Source organism: Mustela lutreola, chromosome 8, assembly GCF_030435805.1.
Source record: "Mustela lutreola isolate mMusLut2 chromosome 8, mMusLut2.pri, whole genome shotgun sequence".
In the NCBI taxonomy this organism is placed as follows: domain Eukaryota; kingdom Metazoa; phylum Chordata; class Mammalia; order Carnivora; family Mustelidae; genus Mustela; species Mustela lutreola.
Window position 1 is genome coordinate 2,349,707 of NC_081297.1, and position 14,916 is coordinate 2,364,622.

The following is a 14,916-nucleotide window of genomic DNA, read 5'->3' on the forward strand; positions in this document are numbered from 1 at the left end:
AGTGCACAGCCTGCACACCTGTGTGTGAGTTACAGACCATCCCCCTGGTCTGTACTGTGTTTTAGAGAATTTAATAAAGCCTTGGCCTTAGCCCTCTGGATAAGAGACCCGAAGCCAGATCTCAGGAAAGTAAAGGAACAAAACTAGCTCAGTTCTGAGAAATGCCCCGATAAAGGAGTTGTTGAAAATCAGACTTTGGGGAATACCTACGATATTCGTTGTCACTGGGCCTACTGCTCTTCAGAACCGCCTCCTTCAAACTGGCCATGGAAGCAAGTGCTGTTTGCCTTTCCTGGTAGGGAGGGACCCTCTGCCTGCAGGCGTCCATGTCCTGCAGCCCAGCAGGGCTGGTGCTTGGGTGACCAGCACAGCACGGTGGCCTCTCTGGACAGGCTGCCCACGGTCCTCAGCTGAGGGGCGCTGGAGAGCTTGCTCTTGCCCAGACTTGTTGTCAGGACAGAGCGAGTCTCTGGCACGCCCTTCCAGGCCGGTGTGGACCTGGTCTTCAGGCTGAACAGGGCAGGTGAGCTGACCTCCCTGCCTGGAAATCAGAAGTGTGGGGTCCCGCTCCATGCCCCAGCACGTGCACTCCCCACCGGCCCCCGGTGCCATTACAATCGAATCCTTCCTTCGTTCCCCGTCACTTACGGGGGGCTTCCGGCTTCCAGCAGGGAGCACATTGTGTACCGCCCACGGAGCCTTTGGGGAAAGCCTGCGGGACTGTGCTTTGTGACCCACCACACTCCTGGCTGGTCATTCCGCTCACCTAAGACTGCCATGGGGGGCAGAACCAGGAGTCAGGGCTGGGAACGTTAGAATGGCCAGTCTAGCAGTGAGCAGGGCTGCCGTGGGCCCCGGCTCAGGGGGACCTGCCTTTTCTGGGAGCCTGGCCGGGCCAGGGCTGCTGGCTGTCTCTCCTGGCACAGGTGTTAACAGCATAGTTAGGGGATGAAGGGTCGTGCCTTTGCGGACGTGGAGCCCAGGACCACGGGGGAAGGATCGGGCAGAGCAGGGAAGCAAGGCACGACTTAGACTCTTGGAATCTTTTTTTCTTTGAATTAAAGATCAGCCCCTGAATCCAGCCCCCACATCCAGACCCCGAATCCAGATCCCGAATCCAGACCATGCCCAAGACAGGGATTCACATTTAGCAAAGCCCCCAATGATGCCTGGCCCTGGGTCCCCTGGCCTGCTCGGCCCCACGCAGCCCTGGGGTGCAGGGGTGAGGGAGCAGGTGATGAGCCTGCAGCACGGCGGCCTCAGCTGTGAAGGGTGAACCACAGCCTCCGTCATCTGGTCGGGGTGGGCAGCAGCCGTCAGAGGAAAACAATTTGGGGCCGTGGCTCTAGGTGACGAGCTGCATCCTGGGGTCCAGTGGCTGTCACAAAGCAGTGGCGCGGCCTGGCCCCTCCCTCCGGGCGCTCAGGGGCCACAACATGAAAGGACGGGCGTCGCGGCCGGAGCTCACGGACACGCTCCAGCCTGCAGCGGAGCGGGTGCGGGGCAGTGGGGGAGGCGGGATGGGGGGCAGGCCAGGCTGGCGGTGGCCGTCTGGGGGCCAGGGTGAGGGGCCTCCTCGGGAAGGGGCTGGGAGACACAGCATGGCCGAGGTCGTGGGCAGCCCAGGGCTCACCCGCTGCGGGGGGCATCACCCCTGCCTCGGCGCTGTCGGCAGACTTCCACCACGGGGTCCCGAGTTCAGGGACAGAAAGGAGCAACGGTAGACGCAGGACAGAACAGGGTGTAGGAGGTGAGAGCAGGGCTGCGGCCCCCACCCCGGGAGGTGCTCGGGGATGGAGTCGGACGCTGAGCTGCTCTGCAAACACCCGGTTTACCTGACCCTGCGTCCCTGGGAGGCGGGATCGAAGGGCAGGGCAGGTGCCGACGTGGTCTGGATGCCTCCAGCCTCCCCTTAATCGCTCAACTAACCTCCGAAAATAAGTGACGGAGCCGGAGGCCGAGGTGGCAGAGAAACAGGGACCGGGCAGTGGGGGCGGCTGTCACCCCGACGAGGGAACGGGGAGCGCTGGCCCGGCTGCCCCTCCGCCCCGGGGCCCGCACCGGAGCCTTTCGCTGAGAAGGCTGCGCAGCTCGCCGTGCTCCACGGCCAAGCCCCCCATCCCCCCACGTGCTGGCGGACTCGCAGCCACACAGGGCCACGGGCTCCCTCATTGCCCACTCCCTTCTGTGCCTGGCCTATGTGCACCGGAAGCGGTGGCCACAGAGCGGTCCTGGAGCGTGGGGAGAAACGGGTTTTCATCCTCAAGCACCGCAGGACGGGGAAGGACGCCGTGGTGTCCAGGCGTCAGGATAGTTTGCGCCGCACGGACGGCGCTACATGGTGTTTCCCAAATAAGCCGGGGTGAGCCAGGGTGAGAAGCAGACCCACCGTTGAAATCATAGCGGTCGTGACATGACCTTGACATGACCATGATGCTGGCTCTCAGCCCCCCTCCCCCTGAGCCCTCTATTGCCCATCGGCCGAGGCCTTGGACCCCACCTCCATCTGGCCCGGCTGGGGCCCCGAGCGGGCCGCGCACACACCGGCCTGTCTCTGGCCTCACTGAGATGAGGTGAGCCACACCCGTGGGGCTCTCTCTGGGCCCCCAGCTGGAGACGCCCCCGACCGCCCCGCGCCACACACCAGGTGGGCTGCTCTCCCGCCGCGCTGCCCAGCGGCCGCGTCCCTGAGTGGCTCAGGCAAGACACCAGGTGCCCTACTGCTCACCCAGCTCTGGGGACCAGGGCCCCGCTCCTCGCAAGGGGTGTCCCTGTCTCCAGGCGAGCTTGGCTAACACAGGGTCTGGGCACTCTTTACACTCACGCGCTCACTCTCTCCAAACCCCCAAACATCAATCCTAATGATGAGGCTGGGCGACCGGGCCTTTGGAGGGCGCCGGGCAGAGCCTGGCTTTCCTAGAGGAGGTCGTGCGCCCCAGGGGAGCCTGTAGTCCGGGCAGAGGGCTCTGCCTGCTGCCCACCACCGCCCGTCCTCCTAGCTTCTGAAGAACGCCGCCTGCCCCGGCCACCTGCGCATCTCACCTGCGGCAAGAGGTGACTTCTATTCCTGCTGGGGATGTGGCCGGGCAGCCGGATGTTGAAGAGAGCCTGGAGGGCGGCCTGAGCCGCCTGGCCCTTGGCCAGCTTCTTGCTCCGTCCTGAGCCTTCGAACGTCCTGCCGTCCACGCTCACGGCCATGACGAAGCTCTTGGCGCGCCGCTTCTCCGCCGGCTCCGCGAGGCACACGTAGCGCAGGCCGGAGCGCAGCTCGTTCAGCACGACCACGGGGTTCCTTTCGCCGGGGGCCGCAGGGCCCGGCCTGGGCCTGTCTGGCCGCGCCGGGCCCACCAGGTCCAGGGGGTGGCAGAGTAGCCGCCCCCGCCGGCAGGCGGACGACAGCAACCCGGCGTCGGCGGGGCGGCGGCCCGGGAAGGCCTCGCTGGGGGCGGCCGGCTCGAACTCCTTGAACAGCGTGTCAGGGAAGTCGGCCTGGTCCGAGGTGAAGTCCGTGGACGAGCCGGCGCCGCTGCCCATGGCCAGGTGGGCCTGGCAGGCGTTGGGGAACTGCACGAAGGACCTCAGGGCTAGCTCGGCCGCCCGCATCTTCGCTTTCTTCTTGGTCGGCCCCGTGCCCTCGAACGTGAGCCCGTTCACCTCCACGGCCACGGCGAAGACGGGCGCGTGCACCGGGCCGGTCTGCGACACCGTGCGGAACTGCAGGCCTGGGCGCAGGTCGTGCAGCTGCACCAGCGCGTTCTTGGGCGCCACGGACCAGGACAGCCTCTTCCAGACGAGCTGCAGCTTGCACAGGGGGCTGCCGTTGCCTTCCTCCAGGGGCCGCTTCCTCTTCACGCCGGGCGCGCCGCCTCTGGCCCTGTCGCCCGTGGGCAGGGGCCGCGCCTCCAGGTTGCTCACGTTCCGGTTTTCCTTCACGTCGGCGCTGCTGGTACCTGCGGGCGAGAAACACAGCCGTGACCCCGGGCCCTGGCAGCTCGCGACGGACGGCAGACGGTACCGCCCTGCGGCACACCTGCGCCCCGGTGCCCGCGCAGCCGGCAGGCCTGGGAGCCGCGGGAACAGCACCCAGAGGTGGGGGCCGAGTGGAGGGACCCAGATTCCCGGGCGGGTCTCGCAGGGATGCATTTCTGAGAAGAAGGCTGTTGGGGGGGCGCGTGTGGGGAGCATGGCCCCCGCGTGCTGCTGCCGTCTGCTGCTCTGGGCCTGGGCTGGGACATGTCGAGGCTGAGGTCAGCTGCCTGCCCTGGGCCCGGGTGACCCTCAGCGTTGCCCCGACCAAACGGCCCGGCGGCCCTGTCCGCCCATCCGCTGTGGGCAGCGCTGAGGGTCAGGAGGCCTTCCCCGCCGAGAGCGGTGGTTGGGGAACGGTGTCATCCCCGTACAGCAGAACGCTGCGGGGCACCCAGCTGTGTGCGTCAGCGGGGTGGACCTCGGGAATGTGCTAGATGGTGAAAATGACACCCAAGTGAGGGTATCCCTGGTGTGTATCATACAGGCACAGACGTTGCAGATCGTGGGGTCCTCACACACCCCGGGTAAAGGTTCCAGATGTCCCTGCTTCCCGAGACACGAGGAGGAGACAAGGCAGGCTCAGAGGGTCACTGCCTTTGTGTCTGCGATGGCTCTTTTCTTCCTTCCTTTGCGAGAAATCCTATGAAGTGAGTTGAGGGAAGCCGTCCTTGGCTAAAGTGGGTGCTGAGTTCGTGTCACAGTCATTTAACCTCCGTGGACTGGCCATCTTGGACATCTCACGGCCGATAACGTGGTTCTGTTCTGGAAACGTCAGGCATGGATCGCTTGGGGACCAAGGGACAAGAGTCCCGATGGCTCCGAGGGTGAATGTGCCTCTGGTGCGCTGACCCCTCGGGTCTCCTCTGAAATCCTCCGGGGGCGCCACGGTGAGCGGGGCGGGCGCCGGTCTCAGAGCCTCCCTCAGACCTCCACTTCACTACCCTTCTTCCTAAAACCCACCCTGTGTGGGGTCACGGCCCCATGTTCTAGAAGGAGCCCAGATCGGGGCTTGCTGGTCAAGCTGGGAGTGTCCCGGAAATGTCTGCGGCCGCTGTAAGGCAGAATCGTCCACTGTGTTCTTGGGTCCTTCGCAGGGTCTCCCTGTGCTGGGCTCTGGGCGGCGGTGAGGCTGCTGAGCGCGGTAGGCCCCGGGTTCCGGCAGACGTGGAAGGTGAGGCGGCCCCCCGGGGCCAGGCGGGGCCCGTGCAGAAGTGCCCTGGAGTCGGGAGTGAGTTTGCTCTTGTTAGGCCCGGGGAAACGTGGGGCGATTTTGACACTGGCCTGTAGCTCGTGGGCAGACGTCGCGTGGGCTCCCCTCAGGCCCGCCCCGGAGCCGGACCGCAGGAAGCGTGCTGGGCTCCGTGACCTCGCCCTCATGGCGTTGCTGGCGAAGAGTATAACGGAAACGTGCCACGCGCCGGCGCGGAGAGGTGCCCTCTGTGGGGGACGCACCCTCGGGGCTCCTGGCCGGGCCGGACGGGCTGCGGTCCCTGTTTGCGGAGACGCAGGGTGAGGTTTGTGGAGGGGACTTTGTTCCAAGGTGGGACGCGGAGGGTTCTGTAGGTTAGAGGTGGATGCCCTGCATTTACAGCCTGTTTTAGTAGAAATAATCACCTTCCAAATATCAAGCACTTAATCTCTGCCTCTTTCGTTAATCACTGTGCCTCCCGGGCCAGGCAGCCGGGAGCCCCGCCACCGCGGTGTTTCGGGCCAAGACACGGTAGAGCAGATTAACCACGCAGTTTCTCACACTGAACGTAGAGATGGGAAAAAACCACAGCCCGACCCAAAAGCCCCATTCTAGATTGCATTGAAAATTGCTGGGAGCGCTTTAATTTCTTATTGATTTCCTGCGGGGTGGGGGTCGCCTGGACTGTTAGCGCCTGGGAAGCGGCCTGCAGATCAGATGACCTCTGTTGCCTTTCGAGGCGGAAAGGGTTATCTTGGAGGAGCAGCCCTCGCGGACGGACGTTCCCCTGCACCCGCACTGACACTGCTTCTCTCCCCTCCCTTCCCTGACGCACCGCAGCCACGGCTGCCGTCTTTACCATTGTCCGTGGCACTGGCCACGGTTATCGGATTGTGGCACGGAGGCCCTTTCTATAGTACCCAACAGCGAGTAACAACTGAGGCACAAAGTGGGCTTCTGGGCCCCGACCTGGACGCTCTGGAATAACCTCTGGTTCCTGCAGATGCGCAGACTGGGTCCGGTTCCCCGCCGCGGCCGAGCACTCCGTTTAACTGGCTACGGGGTCCGAGTGTGGTTGGCAGAAGCGGCAGGAGCCCGGCAGGGCAGCGGTCACCCGCCAGCTCGGGGTTCCTGTGCCCAAGAACCCGTGTCTCCTCTGTGTCTCAGGGCCATGGGACCAGGGGCAGGTTCCTGCACGTGTCCAAACTGCACTTTCTGTGAGCGGCAGATGTGGGTTCGAACAGCGTGTGACTGTGACAGCATCCCGAGCGTGCCCCGAAGGAGGCCGAGGGGGATGTTCAGCCCAAACCCTGACATGCAGGGACCGCATCCTGGGTGGGAGCGGGACAGAGGGAGGCAGACGCTGCAGCGCAGGGTCTTCCCCCCAGGAAGCAGGGTACGGCCTCTGCCTGTCAGAGTGTATGGGCTCCGAGCGGCTGCAGGCTGTCCCGAGGCCCGGTCTGTGCACATCCCTCTGTCGTGGAGCCCGTGGGCCCCAGAGTGCAACACAAAACACCCCGCTTCTCTCGCTTTGGGTCGGCATCAGAGCTCCCGTGAGTCAGTGTCCGTCTGGCTCCCGACACAGTCGGAGGGAAAAGAGCCTTTGTCTTCTGGGAGGCTCGGCCCCGTAGGATGGACGGACAGATGCCTGTAGGACGCACACAGTGAGTCCCGGTCCCCAGAGGAGAGATGGCGCGGGGGAGGGGAGGTGCCTGGTGGAGGGACCCGCCCGCACTGCAGCTCCGGCCTGCAGACCCCCGGGCCTGCTCTGGGACACCACACGCCGCTTTGCCAGGGCCACCGGGAAAACCCGATGCCCATCTGTGGGCGTTTCGCCACTGCGATCCCACATGAATTTCTTATGGGACCCCAGCTCTGACTTCGCGAATGCACATTTCCTTCTTCCCCGGGGAAGGGGGTCCGTCGCAGCCCCTCCCCGACCAGGCAGTGGTTCTCACTTCGCTCTCCGCCAGCTAACAGGCTTCCCTACTCTGTTGTCAGGTGAGCCAGCAGTGGGGCGCGAGGCCAGGCTGTGCCGTACCTGCCCCACACACGCTCCCCGGGTCTGGGCCCCGCGGCATCCAAGTGTACGGGGCTCCTTTCCCAGCCGAGTCTCCTGCTCCTGGGCCCTGTGGGCTACCCCAGGCCTCACGGGCGGCGTGAGCACCAGCAGCTCTGTCTGGAGACCGCAGGAAAGCGTGATGGCCCCTGCCGTGCGGGGCTTCTGTGCGGCTCAGGGGACACAACCCATGCAACTTCCCACGTGATCCATAAACGGGATCCGTGAACACCACGGGCTTCCAGGCTTTGTGCTTCCTGATGACTGATCGTGGCCACCGTGGAAATGACGGCTGCCCCTGCCTTGAAGGATTTGACAGGAGGCAGCCCACCCGCCCGGACTCTCTGTGGGTTCTGGGGTGCAGACCTTGGCACTGGAATGTTTATTACATGATAAAAATGGTTCATCTCTGAAAACGTATTTGTTGTACACTAGCAACAGTCAAACCGACAGGTCAGACTAGGTTGTAAGAATTAGAAAGTCCTTTAATCCTACCCTGGAATTCATTATTCCAAATAATTGCTCTACGTGCCCGTCATAGCTCAGAGACGCGCAGTGGGTCGGGCTCAGAGCGGCTCTGCAGGCAGCACATCTCCCCGCAGGGGGCTGGACCGGGGAGTCGCCTGTTTGGTGAGCCTGTCCCCACTCTCCGTGTGCAGGCACTCGGCGTGCAGACGTCAGCCTGTGGGAAAATGCTAGCGGGCAGAGAGGGGGGCCAGACGGGGTGATGGGTCTGGGGACCCAGAACAGCTCCCACCACCCCACGGAGCCCCCACGGAAGGCTCATGTCGCCCTGGAAGATTTCTGACTTGGATCCCACAAGCCTTCCCTCAGCAAAGTCCTGCTCCGAGGAAAGCGCGTGCAGGTGTCCTGCGTGCCCACGCCGGCCCGGGGCGAGTTCCCTCATCCTCACTGCGTCGAACATGAGACCCGCCGACGGCTTTGTGATTCCAGGGGTCACGCGTGTCCTTCCATGTGGAAAGTAGAAAAAAGCAGGTAAATAGCTTCGCACTCCGTTAGACAGACACCACGTGCCAGCGGCCGTTTCCCGTCTGCGCTCACATCGGTCCGTCTCCTGGGCCCGTGAGTGCATTGTCCCTCTTGGCAAAAGGAGAGGTCCCACGTGTGCAAGAATTGCATTTTAGTGAGAGAACGCAGAATTTTACCCTGGTGTGGCCGCGGCTAGTTTCATTTTCCAGGTGAGACATCCCCTCTCAGAGTTAAGTCTGACCAGGAGGCTGCCCTTGTGTGTTGGCACCGTCCTTCAAACGTGCACAGGCCACGTGGAGGGGGAGTCCGCGCCCATGGTCTCACGGCGTCCAGCTCCAGCAGGTAGCTGTGCCCACGTATGTGCACCTGCGTCACCCTGTCTACTGTCCCCCTTTCTGGGGCCAGCGTCTGTCTGTCTTCTCCAACTAAGCAGCCAGACTTCTCCAACTAGGCACCGCATTGGGCGCTGTTCCGTGCGTGTGGCCCACGGTGATGCTGTCGTGGCTGCAGGTGTTCGGACCCCAGGAACCGGCCATCTGGTCTGCCACATTTGCGTCAGTTGGGGGCCCGTAGGAGTGAGGCCAGTGGCCAAGGGAGGCCCTGGTGCCTCATGGGTGAGGAGCTGCGTGGGAAGGGGGTCACTGTGGCGCATCCACGCCCCGGGAGCACTGAGAGGCCACGTGGGCCGGCTTGCAGAAGCGCAGGTCTGATGCCCTGTGTCAGACGAAGGTGCTTCCTTTGAGGATGTGTCCCATGTGGTCCTGGATGTGGTGGTTGCCCCACGTCTTGGTGTGGATCAAGCAGGTTTGGTGGGTGGGTCTTTCTCCCTCCAGACCGCCGTGCAGGGAGTGACCTGTCCTTCCAGATAGGCTGAGTGTCTCCAGACCCTGACCCCTGGCCGCAGCTCTACACTTGGCAGCGGGAGCTCAGGCTCCGGGGACGAGAGGTGCCGAGTGCCGGTGGCCATGGGAAAGCCCACCCGACGGTGCCCAGAGCGAGCCACACAAGAGCCGGCTGAGCACCCTTGCCTAACCACGGCGCAGGCACACCTGCGTCACACGGCTGCAGGAATAAAGACACTTCCCGTCACGCTCACCTGCACCACACAGGTGTGTGGGTGCACACGTACAGCACACAGCACACATCACCCACGCCCCGCGCGCCCCGCTCACTCCTCTCCCACGTCCTGAGGGCGCTGCCGAGACTGTGTCCACGGTTTTGGAAGGCACCGTCAGGCCATTGATTGGAGGTTTGCTCTGAACGGTGTTTGGGAATAAGGTTTTCTAAGTAAGGATTTTCCAAGTGTTGCAAAGGCTTTCTAATGTGTAACAAACAATTAAAAGTCAATCTTCTCCATGGGTTCCCACCGATTAGGGGAAATAGCCAGTTTGTGCGTTTACTGCGTTCACACACGGTCCCACGCGTTCCGATCCCAATGCTGTGATTCAGGTTGTGCCCGCGAGGCTCTGGGACCCGTGGCACGGGCTCGCGGGGAGTAGTGACCGCACGAGAGCCCATCCGGGAGGTCTCGCCCCATGCGGGGCTCCAGCTACGTCAGCAGGTTCCACGCCCGACCGAAGGAGGCAGATTCCCCGTCTCAGCGTGTTCTCTCCTCGTGTTTAGCCGAATCGCTGTGTGCACACGTCCCGCTCAGCTTGGGGTGCGTGTGGGCACGTGCTTGTGGCTGGCAGAAGTGGTCCACATTTGTGAGGTACTTGTACACACACAGACCGAGTCCTGGAGATTTTCCCGCTGAGACCCTGAGACAACAGACAGGTGTCTGCGAACTTGGTTGAGGAGGGGCCCTGGACGGGTGGCCCAGGGAGCTGCGTCCTGATTTCCGTGGGACTCTGTGCCCGTCCAGCAACCCTGCTCTGCGATTTTGATTCGGGGGGGGACGTGGGACATGCCCTCAGCCTCGGTCCTGTTGCCAGCTGTGTGTCTCACCAGCCGATGGCAGAGCCGCGGCTGGGGGTCCCCCCGCCGTGCGTCCTGGTCAAGGTCCTGGGGAGTTCGAGCCTTGATCAGTCGGCGCGGTCCCACTTGGCAGAAGGACGGCCCATGGGTGAGGTCATAATGAAATGCAGGAGCGACCTGTGTGGTCTGGGGTTTGGGAGTGTGCCGGTCATGTCCAGGAGCCCCACGCCCCCAACACCAGCCCTGCCCCCCCACCCCCGGGGTTCCTCTGTGGTCTCAGCAGGGGACTGCTCGGAGTCCCTCTGCCCCGCACTGCTCTGCTGCGTCCCGGGTTCCTTCACGAGCCAGAAATGCCTCAACAGGTCGGCCCCCCGTCCAGCCTTTCCCGTGTTAAGTCATTGTACAGACTGTGCTCATCCCCCCACTTCCTCTTGAAGGGGAAAACAATGGAAAGCAAGGAGAGGGTGCAGGAGAACGGATTTTCCCTCACAATCCTGGGGTTCTCAATTATACAGTCACTGCAAGTGTCCTGATCCGCAGGTGGGGGCGGGGTCCCGGGTGGGGTAGGGTTCTAGGTGAGGAGGGGGTTCCGTGGCGGGGAGGGGTTCCGGGTGGGGACAGGATCCCTGGTGGGGACGCGATTCACGTTGGGGACGGGGTTCAGGGAGGGGGTGGGGCAGCGGGAGCAGAGCCTCCTGCTCCGGGAAGCCCAGACAGTCCCCCCATCACTCCAAGGTCTCAGTGTTTGGGGACATTAGAGGACACCCCTCCGCGCACGGGGAAGCCGCTTACTTAGTCGGTCTTCGTCTTCCGTGTTCACGGCGCCGGGACTGAAGTGCTTGAAGGGAGTGATAAAGGCCGGCGACGTGCTCACCTTGTCTGGAAAGAGAAGAACAGGAAATGCACTTTTGACATCGAGTTTCAGAAAAACTCAATGCTTTCCTACGATCTTACCACCAAGGGTTTCGGGCGAGGGCGGCCGAACGCTCGCTTTGGTTCCAGCCACTTCCTTCTGGTTTGGTCTCTTACGGAATTTCTGACGGCCCAAGTCCTCTCCGTTCGACTTTCAGCCTCCTGATTTCCGCCTTTCTTCTCTTCTCACGTTTGGCAGCTCCCCTCTTGTTCCGTGTCCCTCAAAACCCAGCGGTCGTCTCTGGGGCAACAACCCTGCGCGGGCTCCTGGGCTGCCGGGCGGGGCGCGGCCTCGGACCCGGACCCCGGGGAGGGGGCAGCGCAGAGGGGAGGTGAGCGAGTGAAGCAAGGAGAAGCCGTAGTCAACGAGACGCTGATACAGCCGAGACCGTTTCTCCCGTGAGCGGAGAAGCTGCTTTGTGGGCTTGAAGTGCAGCCCCGCGGGGCCTTGTCAAGGCCCGGAGTGCGCTTGGTGTGCGTCTGGGCAGCGGGAGGGGCGGGGGCGCAGGAGGGAGAGGTGCGGGCGGAGGCTCACGGGGACGGGGACGGGTGCACAGCGGAGCAGGGACGGGGCGGAGAGCGCCCTCTGCCTGCACCCTGGTGGGGGGTGCGGAGGCACCAGCTGTCCCGAGTCCGCCCTGGGCTGGGCAGCTGGACCCAGGGCAATACCGCTCATGACCTACAGCCCCGCAGTCTCCCCCTTAAACGGAGAGATCGGGGGATTGTGGGGTAGGAGTGCGCCTGGGAATTTCTGCAGAGATTCCGCCGACTAAATCCAACCTCGGCAGCTAGGAGCACTTGTGCACGCGGGCGCCTACCCCAGGGCAGAGGAGAGCGCGTCCAGGGATGGCACACACAGTCCTCCCCGTTCTCAGACACCCGCCTGCTCCCCTGCGTCCTGGGGCCAAGACGGGGGCCTTCCCAGGGTCCTGGTGGTTCTTGTGTCTGGCCTGGCCCCGGGGGCTGAGCTACTTTACCAAGGGGACACTTCTGCTGCCAGGAATCTGCTGGCACCGGAGGGCCGGGTCTTTTGCCTCCCGTGCCAACGTCTGCCTCTGCCCCGGGGAAGGGGTACTGCTGCCTCACAGGGCTCCCTTAGTGCACACATCTAAGTGTGACTTGCGTGAAAACCTCAGCCAGGGCTTCTATCTGCAGTCAGCCTTTGGGCGTGCGGCCGAAGGCAATGTGCTCTTTTTCTTGCAATTCTGAGCCTGTTTTCTTTATACCCAAGCTTTTCAGAGGCCCGGGGAGTTCACACTGAAATCCATTCAGGAGCCTGTTAACAGCTGGCGTTTCCAGTAGGGGCGGCCACGATATAATGTTCACTCAGAGAGAACAATAAATAACTCAAACATAAAATGCCTGCTCTTTCTTCCTCCGCGAACGGGAAGCGGCAGCCAGGGAGGGGTGAGCTCTCCCGGGCCCTCTCAGCCCAAGCTAATTTACTACACGGGAATGAAATCTCTTGCTTGAGTTATAATTTCATTAAGGGCACCCAATAATGTTACACAAAGAGTGTGAAGCTCAAGTGATTTAGTCTGGGGCATCTCGAAATGAAATTACATTTTTCTAATAAAGCAGGGCGACCAGCCAAACACCCACAAAAGTACACGAAACCGTTTCAGAACTCGCCTTCGCAAAATTACAAACTAGTCGAAACTGTTTAAGATCCTCAGAGTCCTTGGGTTCTAGGCTTCCCAGACCGGGCAGAAGCAGCCGACCCGGGTTAGATCAATCCTGGGCACTTACTCAGTTTCTGTAAATCGCAAGCACCATGCGGCAGGCCGGGCTTCAAGCCTAAAAGAGCATCCGGTATGTCTGAAGTGCAGATCGAGGCAAAGGCCTTGGATAGACATTTCTCCAAGGAGGGCATCAGACGGCCAGCGGACCTGACCCACTCATCCGCCGGGCCACCAGCTCACGGCTGCCGTGGGCCACCAGCTCATAGCTCTGCACGGACGGGGCACGTGACGAACCAGCACGTCTGCTTCTGGGTCTACACCCAAAAGAACGGAAAGCACCGTCTCACGGAGCTATCCGCACCCTCGAGCGCCCCGGCACGAGGATGGATGACACGGTGTAGCCTGTGCGCGCAACGGACTATTACCCCACGTGACCAAGCTCGAGGCCGTGACGCAGACGGGGGTGAGGCGGCCCCCGCAGGACAGCAGACACGGTGGGGCCCACGCATCTGAGGCCCCCAGAGGAGTCAGACCCAGAGACACAGAAGCGGCAACGGTGGGAGCCAGTGGCTGGGGGACGAGGGGACCCGGTGTGTGATGGGGACGGAGTTTCCGTTTGAGAAAAGAAGAAAGTTCTGGAGGTGGATGGTGGTGACGGTCGCACCACAAGTCACCCAACAACATGCTTCCAAATGGTCAGTCTGGCAGGTTTTACCTTCTCTGTGTTTCCCCCCATTTTAGTAAGTCACATTTACCAGGACGTTCAGAATTCTATCTGAACCTCTTTTATGCCCCAGCAGCTCCTCCAGCTCAAACACACCAGCCTGCTCAAGGCAGGACGCCTGGAGAGCGGCGAGCCTGTTTGCTGGGCCTGCCGGCTCTTCCGGAGGCTCGCCTGCCGTCACCGCCTCTGTGCCAAGAGGGGACAGGTGGCAGCCTAGGCCCGTCATTAGGGAGGACAGCAGGAATTGCATTTTTTGTTTAGAAAATTACTACGAGAACGATTAGATGCCGGCATCATAGCTGGGGGCTGTGTCCTTACACATGGTGTCCGCATGGGGCTGTGCTGGGCTCACCCCGGTCCTGAGACCGGCTTGTGCGGGTTCTGGATGGAAAACAGCCTGTGCGCATCTGCTGTGCTCCCTTCTGGTCATCTGGGGTCCACCGAGAGAAGCTGGCTCCCGCCTGCCCTGCACCCCATTGTAAAGTCTGGAAGGTGGAGAAGGTGTTTCTGTAGGGGGAGTATCCGGAAGGGGTGCTGGGCATGCCCCACACCAGCTGGAAACGGGCCCCAGAGAGTAGTGGCCCTGGACTGTCCTCCAGCCAAGCGCCACTTCCAGCAAAGGCCTGGCGGCCACGGGCCAACCAAGAATTTCCGATGCGTCTGCTAACGACCTAGGACATTTGCACTGGAACCTCGTTGCTGTTTGCAAAATAAATGGCTCGGACCTTGTGGGCAGCACTCTTCCCTGGAACCCTGTGAGACCACATTTGTCAAGGATATTGATAACCAAGAACAAATACAATTTGCACGTGGCCTGAAGACTGATAAACAGGCCAGAGCAAAACAGCTTTCAGGAATGCCGCTATACTGAGACGCTCACCAGCTTCCCACAGAGATCTCCAAGTACTGCGATGGGCTGAAGAAGTCTTACAGACAAATAGTGTTGAAAGAACTCGACATCAGCTTGGGAAAAGGAACTCTGAGCTCTCCCTCATACCATACCCGAAAATTGTCACAAAAGGGGTCATAAACCCAAACATAAAAGCTGTAACGAAAAAACTTGTGGAAGAAAATACTGAGACATTCAGGGTGCTTGTGGAGGCAGGTTTCTTAGGATGCAGAAAGCACTAATCATAAAAATATTAGTTTTCATCAAAATCAAAAATTAAGTGTTTCAGATTGCTGAAATTCACTGTTAAGAAAACGAAAAATGAGCCCCAGATTGGGATAATAGATTTACGATCAAGATGACTGATTTGTATCCAGAATATAAGAACTCTTCCAACTTAATAATAAAGGGTAGAAAGACCCAAATTTTAAAAAAATGGGCAGAGCACTTGAACAGAAACTCGACAAGGGAGGCCATGCAGAAGCCAATGATAAGCGCACCCGAAGGGCTCCACGGCATCGCCCG

General features: G+C 61.5%; 1 protein-coding gene across 1 annotated transcript in view; it reads right to left on the minus strand.

Moving 5' to 3' along the window:
• ADARB2 (adenosine deaminase RNA specific B2 (inactive)) overlaps positions 1 to 14,916 on the minus strand; it is a 352,604-nt gene that overhangs the window by 101,463 nt on the left and 236,225 nt on the right. Inside the window, exons 2-3 of the mRNA XM_059183687.1 lie at positions 10,977 to 11,063; positions 3,043 to 3,950 (exon numbers count right to left, since the gene is read on the minus strand). Coding sequence (XP_059039670.1) covers positions 3,043 to 3,950; positions 10,977 to 11,063 — 995 coding nt within the window. The remainder of the gene's footprint in view (positions 1 to 3,042; positions 3,951 to 10,976; positions 11,064 to 14,916) is intronic.